The 20,649-nt window shown below is 36.0% G+C and overlaps 4 protein-coding genes across 6 annotated transcripts; all 4 read right to left on the bottom strand.

Moving 5' to 3' along the window:
• Positions 1–1,032: 1,032 nt before the first annotated feature.
• LOC122084946 lies at positions 1,033–2,398 on the bottom strand. Its single transcript, XM_042653359.1, has 2 exons — positions 1,552–2,398; positions 1,033–1,423 (listed from the first exon to the last, which is right to left on the bottom strand). The coding sequence occupies exons 1-2, from the start codon at positions 2,396–2,398 to the stop codon at positions 1,416–1,418; spliced, it is 855 nt and encodes a 284-aa protein (XP_042509293.1). The 3' UTR covers positions 1,033–1,415.
• A 650-nt stretch (positions 2,399–3,048) lies between these two features.
• On the bottom strand, positions 3,049–10,928 carry LOC122084433 (probable disease resistance protein At5g63020). Of its 3 annotated transcripts, XM_042652660.1 has the most exons (5): positions 6,946–10,928; positions 4,936–5,088; positions 4,334–4,475; positions 4,012–4,221; positions 3,049–3,590 (listed from the first exon to the last, which is right to left on the bottom strand). In XM_042652660.1, exons 1-2 carry the CDS (start codon positions 9,811–9,813, stop codon positions 4,975–4,977), a joined length of 2,982 nt encoding a protein of 993 aa, XP_042508594.1. In that variant the 5' UTR covers positions 9,814–10,928; the 3' UTR covers positions 3,049–3,590; positions 4,012–4,221; positions 4,334–4,475; positions 4,936–4,974. The 3 variants fall into 3 exon arrangements, with proteins under 3 accessions (XP_042508594.1, XP_042508595.1, XP_042508596.1); XM_042652661.1 differs by lacking the exon at positions 4,936–5,088 and having other exon boundaries at positions 4,012–4,226; XM_042652662.1 differs by lacking the exon at positions 4,936–5,088 and having other exon boundaries at positions 4,364–4,475.
• Positions 10,929–11,063: 135 nt separating this feature from the next.
• LOC122084434 (abscisic stress-ripening protein 5-like) lies at positions 11,064–12,080 on the bottom strand. Its single transcript, XM_042652663.1, has 2 exons — positions 11,720–12,080; positions 11,064–11,458 (listed from the first exon to the last, which is right to left on the bottom strand). Exons 1-2 carry the CDS (start codon positions 11,954–11,956, stop codon positions 11,276–11,278), a joined length of 420 nt encoding a protein of 139 aa, XP_042508597.1. The 5' UTR covers positions 11,957–12,080; the 3' UTR covers positions 11,064–11,275.
• A 6,105-nt stretch (positions 12,081–18,185) lies between these two features.
• Positions 18,186–19,470, bottom strand: LOC122083241 (abscisic stress-ripening protein 3-like). Its single transcript, XM_042650969.1, has 2 exons — positions 19,213–19,470; positions 18,186–18,626 (listed from the first exon to the last, which is right to left on the bottom strand). The coding sequence occupies exons 1-2, from the start codon at positions 19,372–19,374 to the stop codon at positions 18,462–18,464; spliced, it is 327 nt and encodes a 108-aa protein (XP_042506903.1). The 5' UTR covers positions 19,375–19,470; the 3' UTR covers positions 18,186–18,461.
• Positions 19,471–20,649: the final 1,179 nt, after the last annotated feature.

The raw sequence follows: 20,649 nt of genomic DNA, 5'->3' as shown, positions 1-20,649 counted from the left end.
CTCTCTCTCTCTCAACCGTTCCTACCTTTTCTCTTTTTAAAATATTTTTTAGGATTTACTTTCTTAAAAAAAAAAAATCTAAAAATCTATATTTTAGGACTTTTTTCTGCCAAAATCTTATTAATTTCCTTGTCAATAATAATTCCTCATCCTCCTCTCTTATCTCACTCTTTCCCACTGTCCTTTTTTTATGGTAAGCCTTTCTTCTTCTCTCTCAACCGTTCCTCCATTTTACTCTTTTTGAAATATCTTTTAGGATTTTTTTTTTTAAATCTATATTTTAAGAGTTTTTTCTATCAAAATCTCATTAGTTTCCTTATTAATAATAATTCCACCCTTCTCTCTTATCTCTCTCTTTCCCATTTTCCTTCTTTTGTATATCGCCTTTCCTCCCCTCTCTCAACCGTTCCTCCTTTTTCTCTTTTAGAAATATCTTTTAAGATTCTTTTTTAAATCTTTATTTTAAGAATTTTTTCTATCAAAATTTTATTAGTTTCCTTATCATTAATAATTCCTCCTTTCATTTATGCAAGTACCACTTGTGCCACAGCCCTTACCCGTGCTATATTTTCCGAGGGCAGCAAATCAGTTGCAGCTGGGATGAATGCAATGGATCTGCGTCGTGGAATCACAATGACTGTTGATGCTGTTGTTACGAACCTGAAGAGTAGAGCCATAATGATTAGCACAATTGAAGAAATTGCACAGGTTTATTTCTTTCACCCATTAGTTTTGTTGCAATTATTAGAAGTGAAGGGTTGTAATGAACCATTATGGGCTACAGTTATTTTTTTTTTTTTTTCTTGGAAATCCAGATAAACATTAGAAAGATGGGGTTGAGAGAACATGGTTTCAGAGATCGAATCCCAACCTTGAAAATGGTGGCTTAATGGTCTCTGATCATGATATGGAGCTTGAAAGAACTTGACCTCATAAATCGGTTAGCCTTATGAGATCAGGTTTGTGCATAGTAGTTAATCCAGGTTGGAAGAACTCAACCCCATTAATCACTTTACAAGATAAGGACGGAAGTTCACATCAACCCATGTTAATTCCTTTTGAATGCCTAAAAAGGCACAAAGATATCCAAGCACAACCACCTACATTGGAAGCAGCCACCTTTCTAATGATCATGTTCACAGTTATAACTGACTTTTAAAACAATGAAGAGGCATCCAGTAGCAGAAGTACCTCTGAAGGAAAAGGAAAAAAAAAAGGGGAGGAATGCATGAAGGCCTGATGTGCTGACATGGCAATTCAGAGATGGACTCGTGGGATGCTCATGTGTCACAAACCCTTGTCACTGGTCATCGCAGGGTAACGAAAAGGAAGAAAAAAAACAAAGGGGAGGAATGCATGAAGGCCTGATGTGCTGACATGGCAATTCAGAGATGGACTCGTGGGATGCTCATGTGTCACAAACCCTTGTCACTGGTCATCGCAGGGTAACGAAAAGGAAGAAAAAAAACAAAGGGGAGGAATGCATGAAGGCCTGATGTGCTGACATGGCAATTCAGAGATGGACTCGTGGGATGCTCATGTGTCACAAACCCTTGTCACTGGTCATCGCAGGGTACTCTGTCTTCCCATCCAACGGCCACTGAGTTTCTTCTAAAATCTCCTCCGTTGCAGCAGTGGCTTCGCCGTGAATTCCATTATCAGTCTTCAGTACCTTCTCATGTCCACCGCAAATTTCCACCGGAGTTTCACCAAATTCCGACTTACTCTGTTCCGGTGCTGGCGCCGAATATAAATTCCAATAGGGATGAGTATCTGGTGACTCCTCGTACGATGAATAGTCCACCGGAAGTCTATCGTCCGGCGAATTTGCAATTGGTGAAATTCTGTCCAGATCCGCAACGTTCATGCTCGGCGAGAGAGTATTTGTATCGTTAGCAGCGGATTTCGCCGTCGACTGAGGCTGAGCATGGGCAGATCCATTGTGACGGAGTATGAGTATACTGCTTAAGCCGTGGACGGCGATATCACGGCTGTAGAAGAGACCAGGAAAGACAATCTCGACGTTGTTTACTGCGATTAGGTTAGAATTCGGCATTCGTTCGTGGGAGATGAAGATGTGTTTGTGAGGGAGAAGTGTGGAGAAAGAAGAAATGGAAGGGAGAGAACGAAGAAACAACATTGAGAAACGGCCGGGAACGACGTGGAAACGGAGAGTCTGAACGTAATAGGTGGCGGTGGTGGCCATGTCCAGAGCAAAGAGAGCAGAGTCGGTGGGAGCAAAGAATGTGAAGGAGCTTCCCGAGAGGATCTCGTCGTGGATATCCGATGTCATTAAGGCGTTGCAGAAGAGCTTGTACCCTCTCGATCTCAGAGCAGTCACCATCTCCAAGAGTTCTTGTTCGGGAATTCCGTATACGCCATTGGAGAGAGACACCATTAGGACAAAGGAAATTGCTGCTAGGAGGTTGAACGATCGGAGAATCGACGTCATAGAGAGAGAGCTCATGAAATGTCGATTTTGATTCGAGTTTGGGCGGGTATTTTAAGTTTTGCTCCAACCTCAAAAGCAAGGGCTAACGACCGACATCTCGATTCTCGACCGTTATGTTTGTTGCTTGTTTAGAGTATCTATTTTTGCAATTTTACGAAATTGCCATGGTTTAATATAGAAATATGTAGAATCACAACCCTAAAATTGTGCAGAAAGTCATGGAAAAACAAGAACAAACAATGTATATTTACAAGTTTTGACAAGATTACCTACGTCCTCGATGAGATAAAATCCTACTTCATTATCAATGGAGAATAGGGTTACAACGTTCATTTTTACAACTCTCAGCTTTTCTTGCATTACAAAAAAAAAACCTTCGCTACAAATATATAGCGAAAAATCCAAATCCGAAAAGTACTAAACTGCGCTCAAATAAAAAATTCACAGCCCCCCTACACCCCCACTATGTAAGGGGCCTCTTGCCCCCTTGCAACCCCCACGACCCACCAATCGGCTGATGAGATCATCGTCTTGCGTGTCGAGGCGTAATACTAGAACTTCTTGGATTAAACTATGACCGAATACAAGACATCATACGCCAACAGAAATAAACTATGGAGCAATTGCCTAACAAATCTAGACTTGCATGTTTCCATTCTAGGCCTGAATTATATCCGAACTACACTCAAAACTGAAGAAAAATAAGATAGGGGACTGCTAACTTATTATAATCCTTCATTGCAATCAATCTCAATCTCAAGAAACCAAACACGTGTTCCCACTTTTGAAATAGAATTCCATTTCTCAAGTCAGGAACTTTTGGCACAAAGAAAGGGCTGTAAAGCTTCTACTCAATTTTTGTGGGGATGTCACTCCAGAGTCTATCCTGAGGTCACCACTTATAGACAACAGAAATAGAGGCAACCCAATTATAATCCATACATTTTGATTCATTGATGGGGTCGGGAAATTGGTTCACAAAGATCACATCTTGATTCTAAATTTCCTTTAAGAAGCAAAGCAATATATCATCAAAGTAATAATACTGTCGTTCATTGGTCCCGAGGAAGAGCTGCTTGTCGTATGGAGACTTTGGCATGGAGGCTATGATCACTACCATGAAGCATCCTTTTTTTACCTATAAAAAATAAATAAATAAGTAAATAAAGACACAAGGAGTTCTTATTCAACTACAGGGGACCCTAACTAATAAAGCTCTTTCTTTTTCTTAAACCCAAGCGTTAGATAGCTCATCAGTGACTTCCACAGATCAAATTTTAAATTTATCACATAACAATAAACTTTCTACTTTTTGTAGATTTCTCCCACTCAAAGGACATAAATCTAAGAATATGTTGTGAACTCTACCTTAAGAATACAGAATTGTTATTTAATGTATTGAATTAAACCATACTTGATTCTTTATGGCCCAAATGCAATCAAATTATGAAATATTGTGGCATTTAGGCAGATCTAACGAATGACAAAGATTTGATTGTCTTACTCAGTCCATTTGAAACCATCCAAACGATGTAAATCAGAAAGTATCTTCAACAAACCTGCCAGAAAAGATTGGAAGTGCCAGGAATAATGTCATCTTCTTGGCAAGGTCACCCGAGGCACCAAGCACAACAATGGGGAGACACCCAGTTTCTGGAACAAAGTCTAGGCCTCTTTCCTGTAGAAGCACACCTTCATTCCATCTTCCTGGAAAGGTTTGGTTGGGTAGAGCTATCTCAGAACTCTGCTGATATGGTGAATGAGAAGACCTGATCTTGTATGTTGTTATTGGGATATGGAAAAAATAAAAGAACTAGTTAGTACAGCATTTAAAGATTTTTATATTAGTGCTCTTCAAAGAACTTTGTTAGGCTGGGCTACCTGATGCCACCACTCCTACCCAAACCAGACCTTGTTATTACTTCATGTCTCAAAGAGCTATATTAGGTATGCATGTGAATACCTATCTTCACATGCATACCTAATTTTCTTTTCCATAATCTCTATGACACCATATCTTTACCTGTTCAAAATAGAAGAAAAGATTCAATATAAGTTTCACAAGATCGCAAAGAGATTTTATTAAATTTTAAGGAGAAAAGAATGCCGCCGGGTCATGTGCTCCTATGCATAGACACAGGGGTGGTGAAATAATCATCCTACCCCCTTATTGGATGCTTGGGTCCATGCTCCCATTGGCCCTGCACTGGTGTGAGAGCCTCATGACCAGGTAGCGTTTTCTCTCAAATTTTAATATTAAAATAAAACAAATAACTTAATGTAGGGAATGGGATATAGAGAGGTTCATATTTCATGAAACTAATTCCTCTCCATGAAATTGAATATGTGATCGATTAGAAAAGAGGAGTAATACATGACAGACACATTTTAAGTATTGTGCATACATTTCAATAGTTGTTTCAACCCAAACTGTGTACGTAATGAGGGGTTGAAGGTGCACTCAAAGTTAGAAACAAAATTACCAAAATATCGTTGGAGGATATCAGGAGTCATAATATGTCCTAGCCCCCAAGTTGAATTTCACCCCCCTCCTCCTCCTCCCCTTCATCTTCTTCTTCTTTCTCATTCTTTTCTTCCTCTTCTCTTTTTACTCTTTCTCTTTCTCTTTCTCTTTCCTGCGTACATTGAACTCTATAATTAGAAAATATCTAATAAATCTATTCTGTTAGAATAAAATCATCACGCAGTGATGTTAGCAGTTTACTATTATCTAAATAGCCAAACTACCCTTATGTATGACTTAACGTCATACCCTTGAAGGTGGTTAAGTTTCAATCCAAATCGTGTATGTAATATGGGTTGAAAGTGCACTCAAAGTTGGAAACAAAATTACCAAAATGCTCGAGAGGTTAGTGGAGGTTAATGGTAGCTTTGCATTCTTTTGCAACTTTGTATGCACTTGATCCACCTAGCTAGCATGCTCAATTTTGTTCTGGAATTTGATTATTACTTAGATAGCTAAGTTTCTTCTGTAAAACTAGCATACTCAAATCTTCCATGAAATAAACAAAAAAGGTTCCTTAAGGCCCTCTTTGGTTTGATTTATATTTGTATTTATTTGACTTATTTTTATTTTTACAAATGTTTGGTATAATTTATAGTACTTATTTCTATTTATAATAAATTATAATAAATCACAAATCATTTATGTTGATTTTTGCTACCTTAAATGAGCACATGTGCTAAACTACTCAAAATCAATGGTAAATAGGTAACTTCAGTATGGTTTATACTTTTCCAATAAAAAACCTCAAATCCTATCATTTCTCTCGCTCGAAGCTCAAAGTTGAAAGTGAAAACTAAAACCTATTTTCTCATTATATAATCTATTTTATAAATAGTAATCAAACGATTACTATTTGTGGTCCATAATTTATTGTCACAAATAATTTCTAAAAAATAATTAATAAATACAAATAGAAATCATACCAAAGAGAGCCTAAAAGAATATTCCAAAAGGCTTAACTAACCAAACCAAAATGGGTATATATATAATCTTATCATTGACTAGTTGGAGTAATGTGTCCACTAATATAAAACTACACCAAGATATACAAAACTGCATAAATGTATTGAACTTTTAAGTAAAACATGAGGGAGTTAGGAAGCTGAGTAATAAATTGCTTCCAAGAATACTAAATAACCTAAATGAAAGTGGATTCATGAGTGGAAACCGAGGTTTTGGTTTTGATTAGCCATGGTTTATGAGGACTGATGTCCTTATTATAGTTTTGGCTTCCTTTTTTGCTGATGGCAATGCCGAAGGTGGATTAAGGAGTTGAGTTTTGTTTTCGTCTTTATTTCTCAATTTTGTATGGCTTCGGCCTTGATTTTTTCATCATTTTTCATATATTCTTGCTGATCTTAAGCAAAAAAAGACAAGATAAGAATGTATACAATAAAAGGATTGTGCTAGCAAAAATTTCATAAGAAATTACTTTTTATTGAAATATTATGTCTCTAAAATCATTTCATAGGATTTACTTAAAAAAAAAAAAAATGTTTTCTAGAAGAAGTGGTGGAATTTTACTTCATGATACAATTGGCACCCACACATTTCAAATCCAAAAAATACATCTTGTGAATCAAACTAAATTAGTAAACATCTAGCTAGCTAAGACCTGCATATTTGAGGCCCAAAGTCTGGGCTTGCAATGTTAGGTTTATATCCTAAGTTGGAGCCAGCCCAAAATGTTGTAACCTGCTAGCATTCCCAGCCTTTTCCCATAAATATAAATATATATATATATATATATATAATACCAGGTTTTCAAAATAGACACTCAAAAACTTAGTAACCAAGCAAGAATCCCTAAACAATTGATTAGCCAAGGAAAGATCTAAGCAAATAAGCAACATCTAATATTAAACTAGACTAGAGACTTTACTAGTTATGATAAAAATGAAAAACAATTAAATAAATTTTAAATAATTAGTGATTATTCCAAGCTTCTAAAAAAAAAAAATCTTACCCACATATTTTCATAAGAGTGTTTATCATCTTCCCATTCTAGATGGCCGGTCCTCCTCAACTTAGGACAAAGATGAATTTTCCTTCTAAATTGACGCGACCACTTCAAATTAAGCTGGCATATGGCTGTCAATTCTGGTAGCTCAAATAATAACATTTCTTCCAAACTTGGAAATGCATTGATCATTCCATCGACAATTTCCAAGTCCTCATAATTTGATACCATAATGTTCATCAATTGAGGACATCGATATACAAGTAAAGACTTCAACTTTTTCAGTAACTGAATTACACCATTAGTGAAAAGCACCTTGAGATTGGGGCATCCCTTTATTTCTATATATCTTAGATTAGTAAAGCATCTAAGCTGCAGTGGAACCCCATTGCATATTGTCTCCAATTGATCTAATCGATCAAATTCTAACTTATTTAACCTTTCAAAAGCATCTCTTTTGGATTCCTTTACGATCAGTAATGCCTTGAGATCTGGACAACATTGAACAATTAGTTCTCTACAGCCATAACTTGGAACCTGTATCAAACCCTGACAGAATGTGAACTTTGTAAAGTCAGGAAAGTCTTCCAAAAGAAGGTCCGGCAAGGCTGAAGGATCAATAACACAATTCTGCAGGTGTAAAGATCTAGCCATGCCTTTAACTAATAATAATGGCTTCAACCAATGGGAGATCGTGATATTTCTTATTTTGGCCCTTGGAATCCTAATAGAGGTCAAGCGAGGAGTCAATTTAGACAATTCCATTACACTATCAGTGTACAACATTAACAAGCTTTGCTCAGCATCCAACTCTTCTAGCTTATGCAATCCAGAAAATACCCCATGTGGCATCCTCTCAAGCTGGGAAGTCAATGAGATGTCCAGACGCCTTAAGTTTTTCAACTTTTTCATCTCCGCTGGTAGTTTTCTTAGCCCCTCGCAACAACTCAAATCTAACCATATGAGCTGAATCAGCATTCCGATTTCAGGTGGCAATTTTTGTAGATTGGCACAACGATTCAAGCACAACAAACGAAGATTCACAAGATGAGATATTGAAGATGGCAAATTTGTTATCCCAGTGTCGCGCAAATCAAGTATCCGAAGTGCAGGCATCTGCTCCAAGAAGTGAACTTGGGGGATCTTAATATTAGTACATTTTCGGAGGAGTAATGTATGCAGTAGAGGACATTGATCAGGCAATTTGAGTACAGATTCTATCCCATTATTCATAATCAATGAAATCTTAGTAGCTTTGTTCCATTCTGAGGGATTGGGTGCCTCAGTTATTCTAGCACCTGCCTTCGCAATGAATTTGTAGTAGTACCCATACTTATTTGTTGTAGAACTAGAAGTAGAAGACGTGATCCACAAACCCAATTCACGCAACACATCGTGCAATTTAACATCTCCTTCGCCAGCATCCTCAAGCATAGATGAATTTCGAAGCTTTCCAATCAGAACATCAACTTTATTTCTCAAATCTCCAAGCTTATGCATTTCATCACACATAGTTTCTTCACCAATGGCAAACTCATATAATAATGTTTTGTCAAAGATGAAATCCTCGGGAAATAGACAGCAATACAAGAAGAGAGATTGTTCAACAGGTTCCAATTTTTCAAAACTAAACATGAGTATTGGAAATACCTCTTCTTCTATTCCTTCAAGACTTGAAGCTTGATGCTCCAATTCACGTACAGCATCTTTCCATTCTCCCTCTGTTTCTCGTGTTGACATTGTACCACCAACAACAATGATAGCAAGTGGCAATCCACCACACTTTCTAAGAACCTCCTTGGCAATGGGTTCTATTGCTGGTTTAGAAGTAATAGCCTCACCAACTTTTTGGACAAAAAGATTCCAAGCTTCATCTGGTGGTAGGCTGTTCACTCGAATCGTGTGAAGAGAATCTCTCCTAGCAAAGCGGATAACAAACCTTGTAACCACCGGTAATAACCGAGACGCCATTAATATTTTGCAGCCGTTCTTCTTCGTTGGTGCACAAATGCAGAGTTCACTAAGATCAGTAATAGGCTGCCACAGATCGTCTACAATGAACATATATTTCTTTCTTTCAAGAAGGGTAGGCAATTCTTTTTTCAAATCTTTATCATCTTCCCATTTTTCGAAGCCCAAGCTATTCGCAATCTGTTTTCGTATTTCAACAAAATCTGGTGTGGCTGACACTGTAACGAAAATGACAAATTCAAAGTAATCGATGAATCGAAAATGCTCATAGACATGTCTTAGGATTGTTGTTTTGCCTATACCTCCCATACCGTACAACCCAACCACAACATACCTATCGTCCAGCACCGCATCGATGATCTCACGCTTCAATTTCTCTGTTGCTGTTTGGCCATCGATGGAAACGGTGTCCATCTTCTTCCCTTTCCCTATCTGCGAGGTAGAGGTACCTTTCCCTATCTGCGAGGAAGAGGTAGAAGCCAGAGGCATAGCCACAGTACTCCAACGAGATTTTAGTTCCTCTTCATACAATTTGTCGATGTTTTGCTTGAGCTTCGACGCTCTTTTGCTGAGCTTATAACCTGAACAGCGTAAGCAGTTTAGACATCGTCCTCTACTTCTTTGCTCGTACTCAGTTTTTAGGTTGCTGGCGTCGGATACAGCTTTATGAACTTGAGTGAACCAACGATTTGCCTCTGCTGATGCAAAAACCCCCTCACGCCTCTTTGCTTCTTCTAGTCGTGCTTGTTCGTCTTTACTCCTCGCATCTAGCGTCGCTGCTGTGTTTTCTAATTCTTCAATGTTCTCCCTAAGGTTCCGTGAGATCCGAAACCTAACTCTGATAGGATCGATTACATATATGGGAATCCATCCTATCAACGGTTGTATGATCATGGAAGCCATGATTAACACACACACAGATATTTTGCAAATGTGAAAGAGGCAAGAACAACTTCTTGAAGTAGCGTTGCGATACTTCCAATTTCCCGTTTCTTATCTTATCTTTTCACCTACCAATTGAATGCCAACACGTATAGGTGTTAGGTAGATTAACGCCGTAAACACAACGACTCTTCCAAGGGAGCAAGTAGCTTTTTTTTTTTTGGCTGGAAGTGCATTAGCATTGAGAAAGAATCAAAATAATATAATGATATAACTTAGGAAAAATCAGATACTCAAACACCAAGTCTAGCTCTTCCCATCTTCAGCATTGTCATTAGCAGGAGGAGATAACTCTCACAAATAAAAAGAGTTCTGAAAGAAAATTACATAATTCTAAACCTTGATCTATTAGGAAAATTATTTTGCAGGTCACCCGATTCATCATCTCTTTCCTTTATTATTTTATTATCGAAGATACAGTCAAATCCTTGCTTTAGGGGATGTTAATGGGCCGAGTTTTCTATTGCCTTTCAATTCCACCTAATTTCAACCTATCCCTAGGCTGGGTTGGGATATCTCAGCACTAAGGAGGGTGTGCGTGGAGGACTCTTTCCCGATTCATCAAATGCAAGACCACTAAGTCATAATAAAGCAACTGAACCATAATTGTGCCAAGATCTAGTCCCTTTTATCGGTTATCAATTTTGAACCTTAATTACCTTCCAGAAGAAAAAAAAAGGGTAAATTTGGTTTGTTCTCCTTTCATGCTTCCTTCTTATTATTATTGACCCAACGGAAAGGTAAAAACATTATCTTTGATAATGAGAGTTTGGTTCACAAATCACATGTTTGGCCTCTAAGTGAAAAAAATTAGGGTTATTTGTGATTTAAGATAATGGGAAAAAATTGAGTTTTACCTTCCCATGCCTAAAAGCAACACATGACAGACAAGAAATGAGGTGCTTTATTATTTTTATAATTTATTATAAACTTTTTGTTTGATACTTTAATCATTGTCTATGATCAAATTATCAAATAGATCACAATGTGGGTCCTGATATTTACATGATCCGCCAAGTATATGATTCCATATGGTCACTTAAATGATCTTAACAGTTAGGTAGGATTTTGAGAAAATCCATTAATTAACTGGTAGAAGATACCCCACATCGATCTTATATTATATGGTTTAGTTAGGATAAGGATCATCTAACTGGGTTAATTAACTTAATCAAGTAGAAGCAGATGAAACACAGTTGCACAAAATGAAATAAAAGAAAGGGAAAAAAAGAAAAACTCTCACTTAGTAATATTTAAGACACACACAAGTAGGAGAAATCCAAACTGAGTGACTGAGATCCACCAACAAAATAGAAAGGAAAACATATCACCCTCATTTATCTAATAAAGGAAACACAAACAGAAAGGAAATTAGGAGAGAGATGGGGAAGAAGGACACAGTAGAGGATCACTAGACAAAAGCTTAGAAGAGATGGTGATGTTTCTTGCCATGAGCTTCCTCATCTTCTTTCTTGGCCTCTTTCTTCTCATGGTGCTCGTGGAAGGCATATCCACCACTCCCCACTGCAACTGCTGCTGCGATCTCCTCCTCAATCTTGTGCTTGTGAGCATGCTCAGGGTCTTTCTTAGACTGGTGCTTCTCGTGCTGAGAATTGTAGATAGGAAAAAGGAAAAATGTAGCACTTGTTAGCTTTCAAATTGATTATATAAAATGGTAAGGTTGCTCAATTGCGATCTAGTAGTCACAATGTGAGTTCAAAAGCAACTAATCTGCGAAATGAATAAAATTATGTATATTATGACCCTCCACAGATCCACAGTGGCAAGAGCCTCTGTGCCCTATTATACTTTTTTGTTTATTTAAGGAAAGACCTGAAGTAATACACAAAATTCTAAGTGATCTTACCAGAGCAAAAGCACCAGCAGCGACAGCACCTAGCTCACCGAGGTGTTCCTTGTGCTTGTGGTGCTTCTCCTCTTTCTCATAATCCACAGTGGAGGTGGCAACCACGGTGGTCTCCACAGCGGAGACTCCGCCCAAGCCATCGCCGGCGTAAGTGGTCTCAGAATACACAGCCTCCTCTACAGGCTTCTCCTCCTTGTGGTGGTGGAAGAGGTGGTGGTGGTGCTTCTCCTCAGCCATGGTTGTTGAAATTAATTGGAAGAGAAAAAGCTGATTAGCAGATCAAAAGTGGTACTAAACTAGTCAAGGAAGATAATTAGGCAAAGGTGGTTGTTTTGATGGTTAAGTGAGATCTTGGAAAGTCCTATTTATAAGGTTTCAAAAGGGAGCCCAGCACCTCTAAGGCCACTATTCGTGGGAGAAGATCACGGATCTTATCTACAACTTAAAGAGAGGTAGTTTTGAAATACCCAAGAAAGTGGAGTCGCATTTGTTGATTTCATGAAATTTCTGATCAAATTATTTAGGTAATTTGAGATTATCCACTAAGGTATAAATGGAATCTTGAGTTTGTTGATTCAGGTTGCTCCCCTAGACGATCTTAGATGGGGTGGTTTTTATTATTCCTAGGTTACCCTTTAGGATTCTATTTCTTTGACGATTTCTTAAAGCTTTCAGAGATGATTTTTTATACTTAAGCATCCATTGAATTGATCTAAACCTACTTTCTTCCACATTGAATTAGTTTTTAATCTCAAATTAAGATTGAACTTGAAGCTCATGACCCACCACACCATTCAAGTCTTCAAAGTCTTCATGTACCTATGACCCATTAACTTAAAAGTTGCAATCATATAGGAGGCGAGTATAATTCATCTTGAAGAAATTTTGCTGTTACAAATGTTACCAGAATTTTCTTTCTATTCATCTCGTAATCAGAGAAATGGAATCTCAAAATCGAAAGAAAAATTAATTATTCTATTTCTTTGGCTAGAATCTGAATAACAGAAAATTTTCTAATAACCGGGTAGCAGCAAATTTTTTTCCAATTCACCATTTGATCACCATGTAACAAAATTCAAAACAGGATAATGAATTGATTTCCATTAATAAAAGGGTGATGCACTGATGGTGACATTGAATAAAAAGTCCATTAAAGAGACCATGAGGAATGAGATAGCGGTCGGTGATGCTTTAGGGTGGGCCATGAAAGGTCAGTGTCGGCAATAGGATGATACCCCAGATATCCACTCCAAGACACATTCGCCTTTGAGAGAGGCATCTCTCTCTCTCTCTCTCTCTCTCTCTCTCTCTCTCTCTCTCATTACCTTCCCCAGATACAGATTACACAGTATAAACATAAGAAAATTATTTGTTTTTATAGGGTTTCTTTGAACAAGAGGAATCACACTCTCTGTCAATCGATGATTTGAAAGAGAGTTGACAAAAGTTTTAGAGTAAGTTTTCTGCAAAGTCATGGACGCGGAAAACACTCCATGGCCCATGCATTTGGGTTTCATGATCACACTCAGAAAAGCTTTAATATTGCAGGTTTTTAGATAAGAATAGACTAATAAATGGATTAAGATTAATTCAATTGTGTTATTAAAGAAGTATTCTTAGATTTGTGGAAGACATGTCACCGAATTCAGTATCTCTTGTTGAATCTCAAGTCGATCTCAACTGTATTCGTGGCGCCAAGTATGGGTGTTTAATTGGTCGGTGTAGACAATGACAGTCTCATCACCGGCCATCATTACATGGGTATACTTGGGCTTATAAACCGGTTTCCTTTTTGGGTAAACAGGTTCTACTTGGGTCAGTTACAAAATCACCCAAAAAAACATTTCTAGTATAAGACTTTAATTTATTTTTAGGGAAAATTAAACAACTCTATCCCTAGTGAAGTGTAACACTTTCCTCTGGTAGTCTCCAGTCCCCACTAACCATGTGGAAGTATGGTGAGCCATCTCAAAATTTCAAAGATGATGATGCCCATTTCATATTTTTGTATTAATTTCTCGTGAAATTTTTTATAAATTTTTAAATTTAATTTAAGTTGTGCTTTTGACTAATTTTGTATTAATTTTTGGCTAAAAGTTTATATAAAATGAGAAATAATTTGAAAATGAATTATCATTATGTCTATATTAAAAGTGTTATATTTTCTATTAACATGATTTTCCTATCACAAATTACCAAAAAATTAATTTTTGATTTTATACTTTCATTTAATTTTTTTTGGAAAGTAGAACAACACTTTCCTCACCAACCATGTGGAGGTTTTAAGTCCTGATCGACCGGTTCAATTTATTATCTCATTAGTAAAATTATAACCCCAAATGAACAAATAAATTGACCCAAAATTTCAAAGATGATGCCATTTCTTATTTTTGTATAAAATTTAATCATACACCACCATTCTATGTAATAAGTGGTGAAGCATCAAATACCCTTCACCAGGTCAGAGTTCTTTAAAAGAACTTTTTTATATTAATCAAGAAACAAATAAATTTTTTCATTAAAAAACTCTCTTAGAAAAAAAGGTGGGGGAGGGGGGCCGGTGGGAAGCATTTGACAAAAGATGTGCGTTAGTTACGCCTACTGCAACTAATCAGATTGATTTAGCTCTTAGACATTTAACCTCCCAAAGATTTGAAAGTTGGAATTGTGATCAAAATGGTCCTTCCAGATCCTAAAATCCTTTGAATTGGTTATTCCAAAATGAACAGAATCAAGATCAATCACAACCAAATCGACCAATTGAATTCCACTTTTTGGAGCCATGCAACCTGCCCCAAGTGTTGCATCCTCAAACCCTTTCTCTTCCCATATCTATTATTTCTTTCTATATAGTTTATATTCATTTGGTTCCGATGACTACAGTGAAGGGTCTCAGACACTGAGCAAATGCAGGTTGAAATCTATACGAAGGGCTTAATTTGATTAGAAGCAAACACTTGCCAATTTGGAATGTTAGGTTTTTTTTTTTTTTTTTTTATGGTAGAAACTTGGAATGTTAGGTTGGAAGGTTAGAATTAATAGAGTTAGACCTAGAAAATGGTTGAGGCTATGACTCCTTCAAGCTTAATTTCTCACCCAACTAATTACACTTTCGAATTAAAACATTAGATAATCCTTGATTGGATGATGGATATGTCAAAAGGGATATAATTTAATTAAATAAGGGAATGAAATTGTCTTCATCCGATCTCGTCCCACCTGATGATTTGACCACATGAGAGTAGTCTTGTATCCTCACCACCTATTTACAATGTCAAAAATGCTCGTGTGTGCAATATGTTGATATCGATTACTTGTGGAGAGGATTTTTTCTCTTCACTATTAGTACAAAGCGACTTCAATCCAATCGAAGTTGGATTTTAAAAAAAAAAAAAAAAATCTTGTAAAAATCAAAGTTAGGGAAAAAGAAAGTAACTTTATTTTAGAAAATATTATCTTGATCGGTATGTTGATTGGTGTCGATCTATACCAATATGCATAGGGAATATGATATGGTCATGGAAGAACTCAATCCCATAAATCGGTTTACAAAGTGAGGGGACTTAAGATCATATTATCTCATATCAATTTTCATAGAAAATCGATGTGAGATCAACCCCTATAAGCTGATATGGGATTGTAATATACCACCACGCCTATGAATCTGATGTTCATAACGACTCACTCTGGATCAAGTAACCCTTTCTAAGCGGCTCTTACTTTGCTCCAGGGTTTTTTCTTGATGACAAGTAGTCCTTTCCTAGTGGCTCTCACTTTGGCATTAGGTCGCTCTTTCCACGCATTGATTATGCTGAGGATCGACTGCTCTGATACCACTGATACAGTCTTAAAAGAACTCAACCCCATAAATCGGTTTACAAAGTGAAAGGACCCAAGATCATATCAATCCACATCAATTGATTCAATTCCCATAAAAAACTAATATGGGATCAACCCCCATAAACTGATATGGACCATATCAGAATACCATCTTTTAAAATCATTCTAATTTTTCTTCACCATTTTTTTATTACAACAAGATTCACCAAAAAAAAATTTTTTTTTCACAAGAGGCCAATCTTTTCTCTGATTTAGACAACCAAACTAAAAATCGTTTCCTCTGGTAACGCAATATAAGGCTCTCTACACGGCTCTAAATATATGCCATGTGTCATCTTAATTAAGGTTTAAATATTTAAGAAGTGTTGCCCATGTAACGTCCCCATGTAACCACCGGTATTTTGTAGGTCTTTTTCTGTCTCTTTTTTTTTTTTCCTTTAGTACGAATGGATATCTTACGGTTACTTCTATTCTACCGGAGCTTTTAGACAATGGCGATGGTTTTTTATACATCTCAACTCATTTAGGTATCTCCAAAGAATCATAATACATGTTTTTAAATTCATGTTGCCTATGTTCTCCTATGAAAATAATTGATTCTCAATATATTTTATAATTTTTTACAGAAAATTACAGCTACCAGTAAGAATATAAGAATATAATAACGAAAATGAGAGTGATATCAAATTAAAATCAAATAAATTGATTTTTTCTAGATTGTGTTAGGAGGAGATATTAACTTATTTGAATGGTCCAAATATCTTGTATGTGGAATGTGGAATATCGGATGAGGCACACATTTTATTATTGCATTGATCCCAAAATCTCTATCTACAAGTCAACACAAATGGACGTTGCTAAGTGTCAAAATAGAACTTTCTATAAGAAGACACATGGATATACACGGATGGCGCATTATTAGATAAGTCATTTTTTACTACAAGGGAAAGTGTTTGATGGAATCTGAGTTTGAAATTTGATAAGTGACTAATTCAAACCTAGACTTATCTAGCATTGGTTAGAATTGCTACATCAATCATCCTACCATGTGATTCAGAATTACACTCTTATGATACTCTTATCATGGCTTGGCATGAAATGAAATTATTCCTATATTTAAGTATTTTGATTCTCTAATTCAGTAAGTCATTTTAATACTATACCTATCCATTATATCACATATCTACGAGGTCATGTAAACGAAATTATTCATTTTTTTTTACTATTCAGTTCATCTAGTTTAGTGATTACAATAAGCTAGTCTAATCCTATTAATCAATTGTATGCAACAATATACAATTGATTAATAGGATTTTTCACCAAAAAAAAAAAAAAGGGTTGTCGAGTTAAAATTGAATATTTTTCAACCAAATAAAAAAACAAATAAGTACTTTAAAAGCTTTTTGTAAAAGAATTTGTGCTTTTAGGTAGTTAGTATTTTATTTTTTATTTTTTGTTCATTTTATATTATGAACAAGGGTGGTAGACATTTGGCCTTAATAAATAAGAAGAAAATCATCGACTGGCAAAACATGTGACAAATAAATAAGAAACTAATGAGGCCGGTGGCTTAATTTATTTATCACATTAATCCAATTTCAAACATTAGATTATGGTTAAGATGTGCTACGAAATTTACTAATCAAAATTATTAGAATGGCTGATTTGTCGTTAACATGTGCTACGAAATTTGCTAATGAGAATTATTAGAATGGCCACATCAGCCATTCAGATGCAAAAAAAATCAATTTTCTGTTTAGAAATGACATTGAATCTTTGGAACCAGGAGGCCAGGAGTCCACTTCGAATGAATTATGGATTAAAAGAAAAAATTACCGCCCGACTCCACATGAAATGTGGAGCTTCCACCATGTAAAAGTTTTCATTCTCCACAAGAGAGAGAGAGAGAGAGAGAGAGAGAGAGAGAGAGACCGACCTAATATTTTATAGAAAGATAACTATAAAACATTGCAATAAAGACTGAATAAACAAGAATAAACAATAAATATAGATTTACGAGGTTCAGTAAGATTACCTACACCCTTGGTGAGATGAGATTCCTGCATCATCACTATCAATGGAAAATAGGATTACAAAGCTCGTCTCCACACCTCTCTCAGATTTCTTACAGAGAGAGAACCTCGCTATAAATATATAATAAAAAAACTCTAATACCAAAAAGTACAAAATTACCCTCTGTAAACGAGTTTTAAAATAAAAAATTCAAGCAGGGGTTATGCCCCATACACCTCAGTTACGTAGGATGGCTTCTTGCCCCCTTTGCAACTCCCCATTTTGTTGAGAGACCTGCACCAATACTCCCTTGAGGCCTTGACTAAACTACAACAGAATACAAAACATTTTACATTGAGATATTTTGCTCCTTCATCAATCACGCTAGCACAGCTCAATGGTAAATATAAACGAACGGGATATATGAAAGTGTCCAAGCGTTTTCATTTCCACCATAACAACCCATTTTAATGGCATTTTCCAGCAAAACCATATCACCTAGCTTCAGCCTCTCCCACATGAGATGTTATTAGATTATTGTAACGATCAGATATTAGAAGATAATTATTTAAGGGAAGATTTCTATATTCAATGGTTATGATCTCTCACAGGATCAACTTAAAATCAATCATGCATACAGTATTTTTGGTATAATTTTCATACATTTCATTTATAAACAAATAAACAACAGACACCTTCACCCCAAGAAAAAAAGGTTGCAGTTAAGATACCTTTATTATAAGAAAGCGACAGAGAGATGTGCTTTGACTAATTTCAAGTGATCAAGATACATATCTCGCCCTCAGGACACCAATAATATAAAAGAAAATAAAGGGGGTGGGGGGGAAGAAAACTAGAGAAATGACTTTCAGAGCACATGTGGTGTTCTTCAATTCCCGTGAGCCGACTCTCCTTCTTTCTTAGATTCTTTCTTCTGATGGTGTTCATGGAAGGCAAATCCACCAGCTCCCACTGCAACCGCTGCTGCAATCTCCTCTCTGATCTTGTGGCTGTGAGAATTCTCGGGGTCTTTCTTAGCCTGGTGCTTCTCATGCTGTGAGAATTGTTAAATAGACTATCAGTCCTTGACTCGATCACAAAGCATAAACTCACATCTTAATCCTTAATTATTAGCCTACTCTATTTTTGTAGCCCAACGTCTTCGTCATATATAGGGATTTTATTACGACATATTTCGAGGTATCAAATAATTTGTAATCTTATTTTTTTGTCCTTTTTATTATAGGATCAAGTTTTCCTGAGCCACATGGTAACCTCTAATTAGATCAAATAGAGGAGACCTCGCCCATGCAGGAGCGATCTTTACCCTCCCACATCAAGCGCCTTGGATGAGCGTAGGAAAACTCGATCCTTTATATAACATATAAGTTTTTTTTCAATGAAAGTAGATATTATCATTTCACATATGTACTCGAAAAATATGAATGAAAAAAGAAAATTGGTAAACAAATATGAATGACAAGGACACTTTTTCATAATAACATAATAATATGTCATTAATTGTTAAATTATTTTTGAAAACATTTTTTACCTTTAAAGAATTTTTTGAGAATAAGACAAACAACAATTAAAAGAAAATGTCAAGCTATGATAAAGGTAATAGACGAGTTAGAATTTACCAGAGCATAAGCACCAGCAGCTATGGCACCTAGCCCACCGAGTTGCTCCAAGTGCTTGTGTTGTTTCTCTTTTTTCTCATAATCTTCGGCGGTCAATTCTTCCACAGGGTTTTCCGCCTTGTTGCGGTGAAAGAAGTGGTGGTGTTGCTTCTCTTCAGACATGGTGTGGTAAGGAGGGAAAGAGATGAATTGAAAGCACAATAAACCTGGTGAGATAAAAGAATAACACAAGGGAGATGGTTCGCTGATGGTTGAGGAGGCTAATGAAGGCTGCCTTTTATAAGGTTTCAAATATGAGAGGAAGGCAGAAATGTGGCAAAAACACAGCCGGCATGTAACGCGTATAGGATGTCAGTCAATTCTGGGTTCTCCATCTGATTAAGTAATTGTGCGGAGAAAAAAAAAGGCCCACAAGTTGCTTCAAGTGATAGCTTTTTGGCTAGTGAGGCTGACTGGGTTTGAATAATAAGAAAACATCTTTTATTATTATTATTATTATTATTATTATTATTATTATTATTATTATTATTATTATTATTTTCATATTGTTTTTCTCCTCTGATGGCTTTTTTTAAATGCAAGGTATATCTCCAATGAAAATGCCATGGAAGGAGCCTATTGATTTCCTTCTGTGTGCGTTATTAGCTTGATAAAAATATGTTAAGCTTGTCTCGAATTCTTGACTCGTTTTAAAAAATGATTCACTACAATATATTTGATGTTAATTTGAATGAGATTTTTTCTGAGATCTGTGATGGAAGTAAAGGAGTACAGTTCGACTTGATGGATCGACCCGTGACTTAAAGGAGTATATAATGTATTATTATCTTATTGAGCAAGTAGTTGTAATTTGGGAGGTTTTTCGAGCTAGAGTTTCAAGGTGAGTTTTCTCGCCACTATTAGGGTGTAATTTCTCTTCTAAATAGTAAATATCTTTTTCTTCGCTGAAGACGTAGCACATCATATCAGTGTGTGAACCTCATTAAATCTCTCTATATTGTACATATCTATGTTTATTTATTTTTCGAATTTATTGGTGTCTACTATAACACAATAAGTGATTAAAATATTTTTTTCTATTTAATCAGATATAAAATGTGGACAAATGTGTATGAGTTTTCTTTGGCAAGAGGATAATTAATGGACCAAAACTTCATATATTATGTTTAATTCCTTTACCCACAATCAATATTTATCTGTTTCATTTCTAATATTTTTGTGTTGCGTAAATAAATTTTCTACAATGGAAAGTGGGGAAAATAATGCATGGAAGACATTAAACATTCAGATCACCTAATTCAATAATCACAAGAAGTCTTCTCATCCTACATCTATCCAATGTAGCATACATTTTCTGACCAGGACGCCACCAAATCATGCCTAAAAAATTGTTGACTGGATATTAATTATTTTTAAAGTTTTTTTTTTTTTTTTTTT

This window comes from Macadamia integrifolia, chromosome 7 (genome assembly GCF_013358625.1).
Source record: "Macadamia integrifolia cultivar HAES 741 chromosome 7, SCU_Mint_v3, whole genome shotgun sequence".
Lineage (NCBI taxonomy): Eukaryota > Viridiplantae > Streptophyta > Magnoliopsida > Proteales > Proteaceae > Macadamia > Macadamia integrifolia.
Note: the sequence above shows the minus strand (reverse complement) of the source record. Positions and strands in the feature narration are given on the sequence as shown.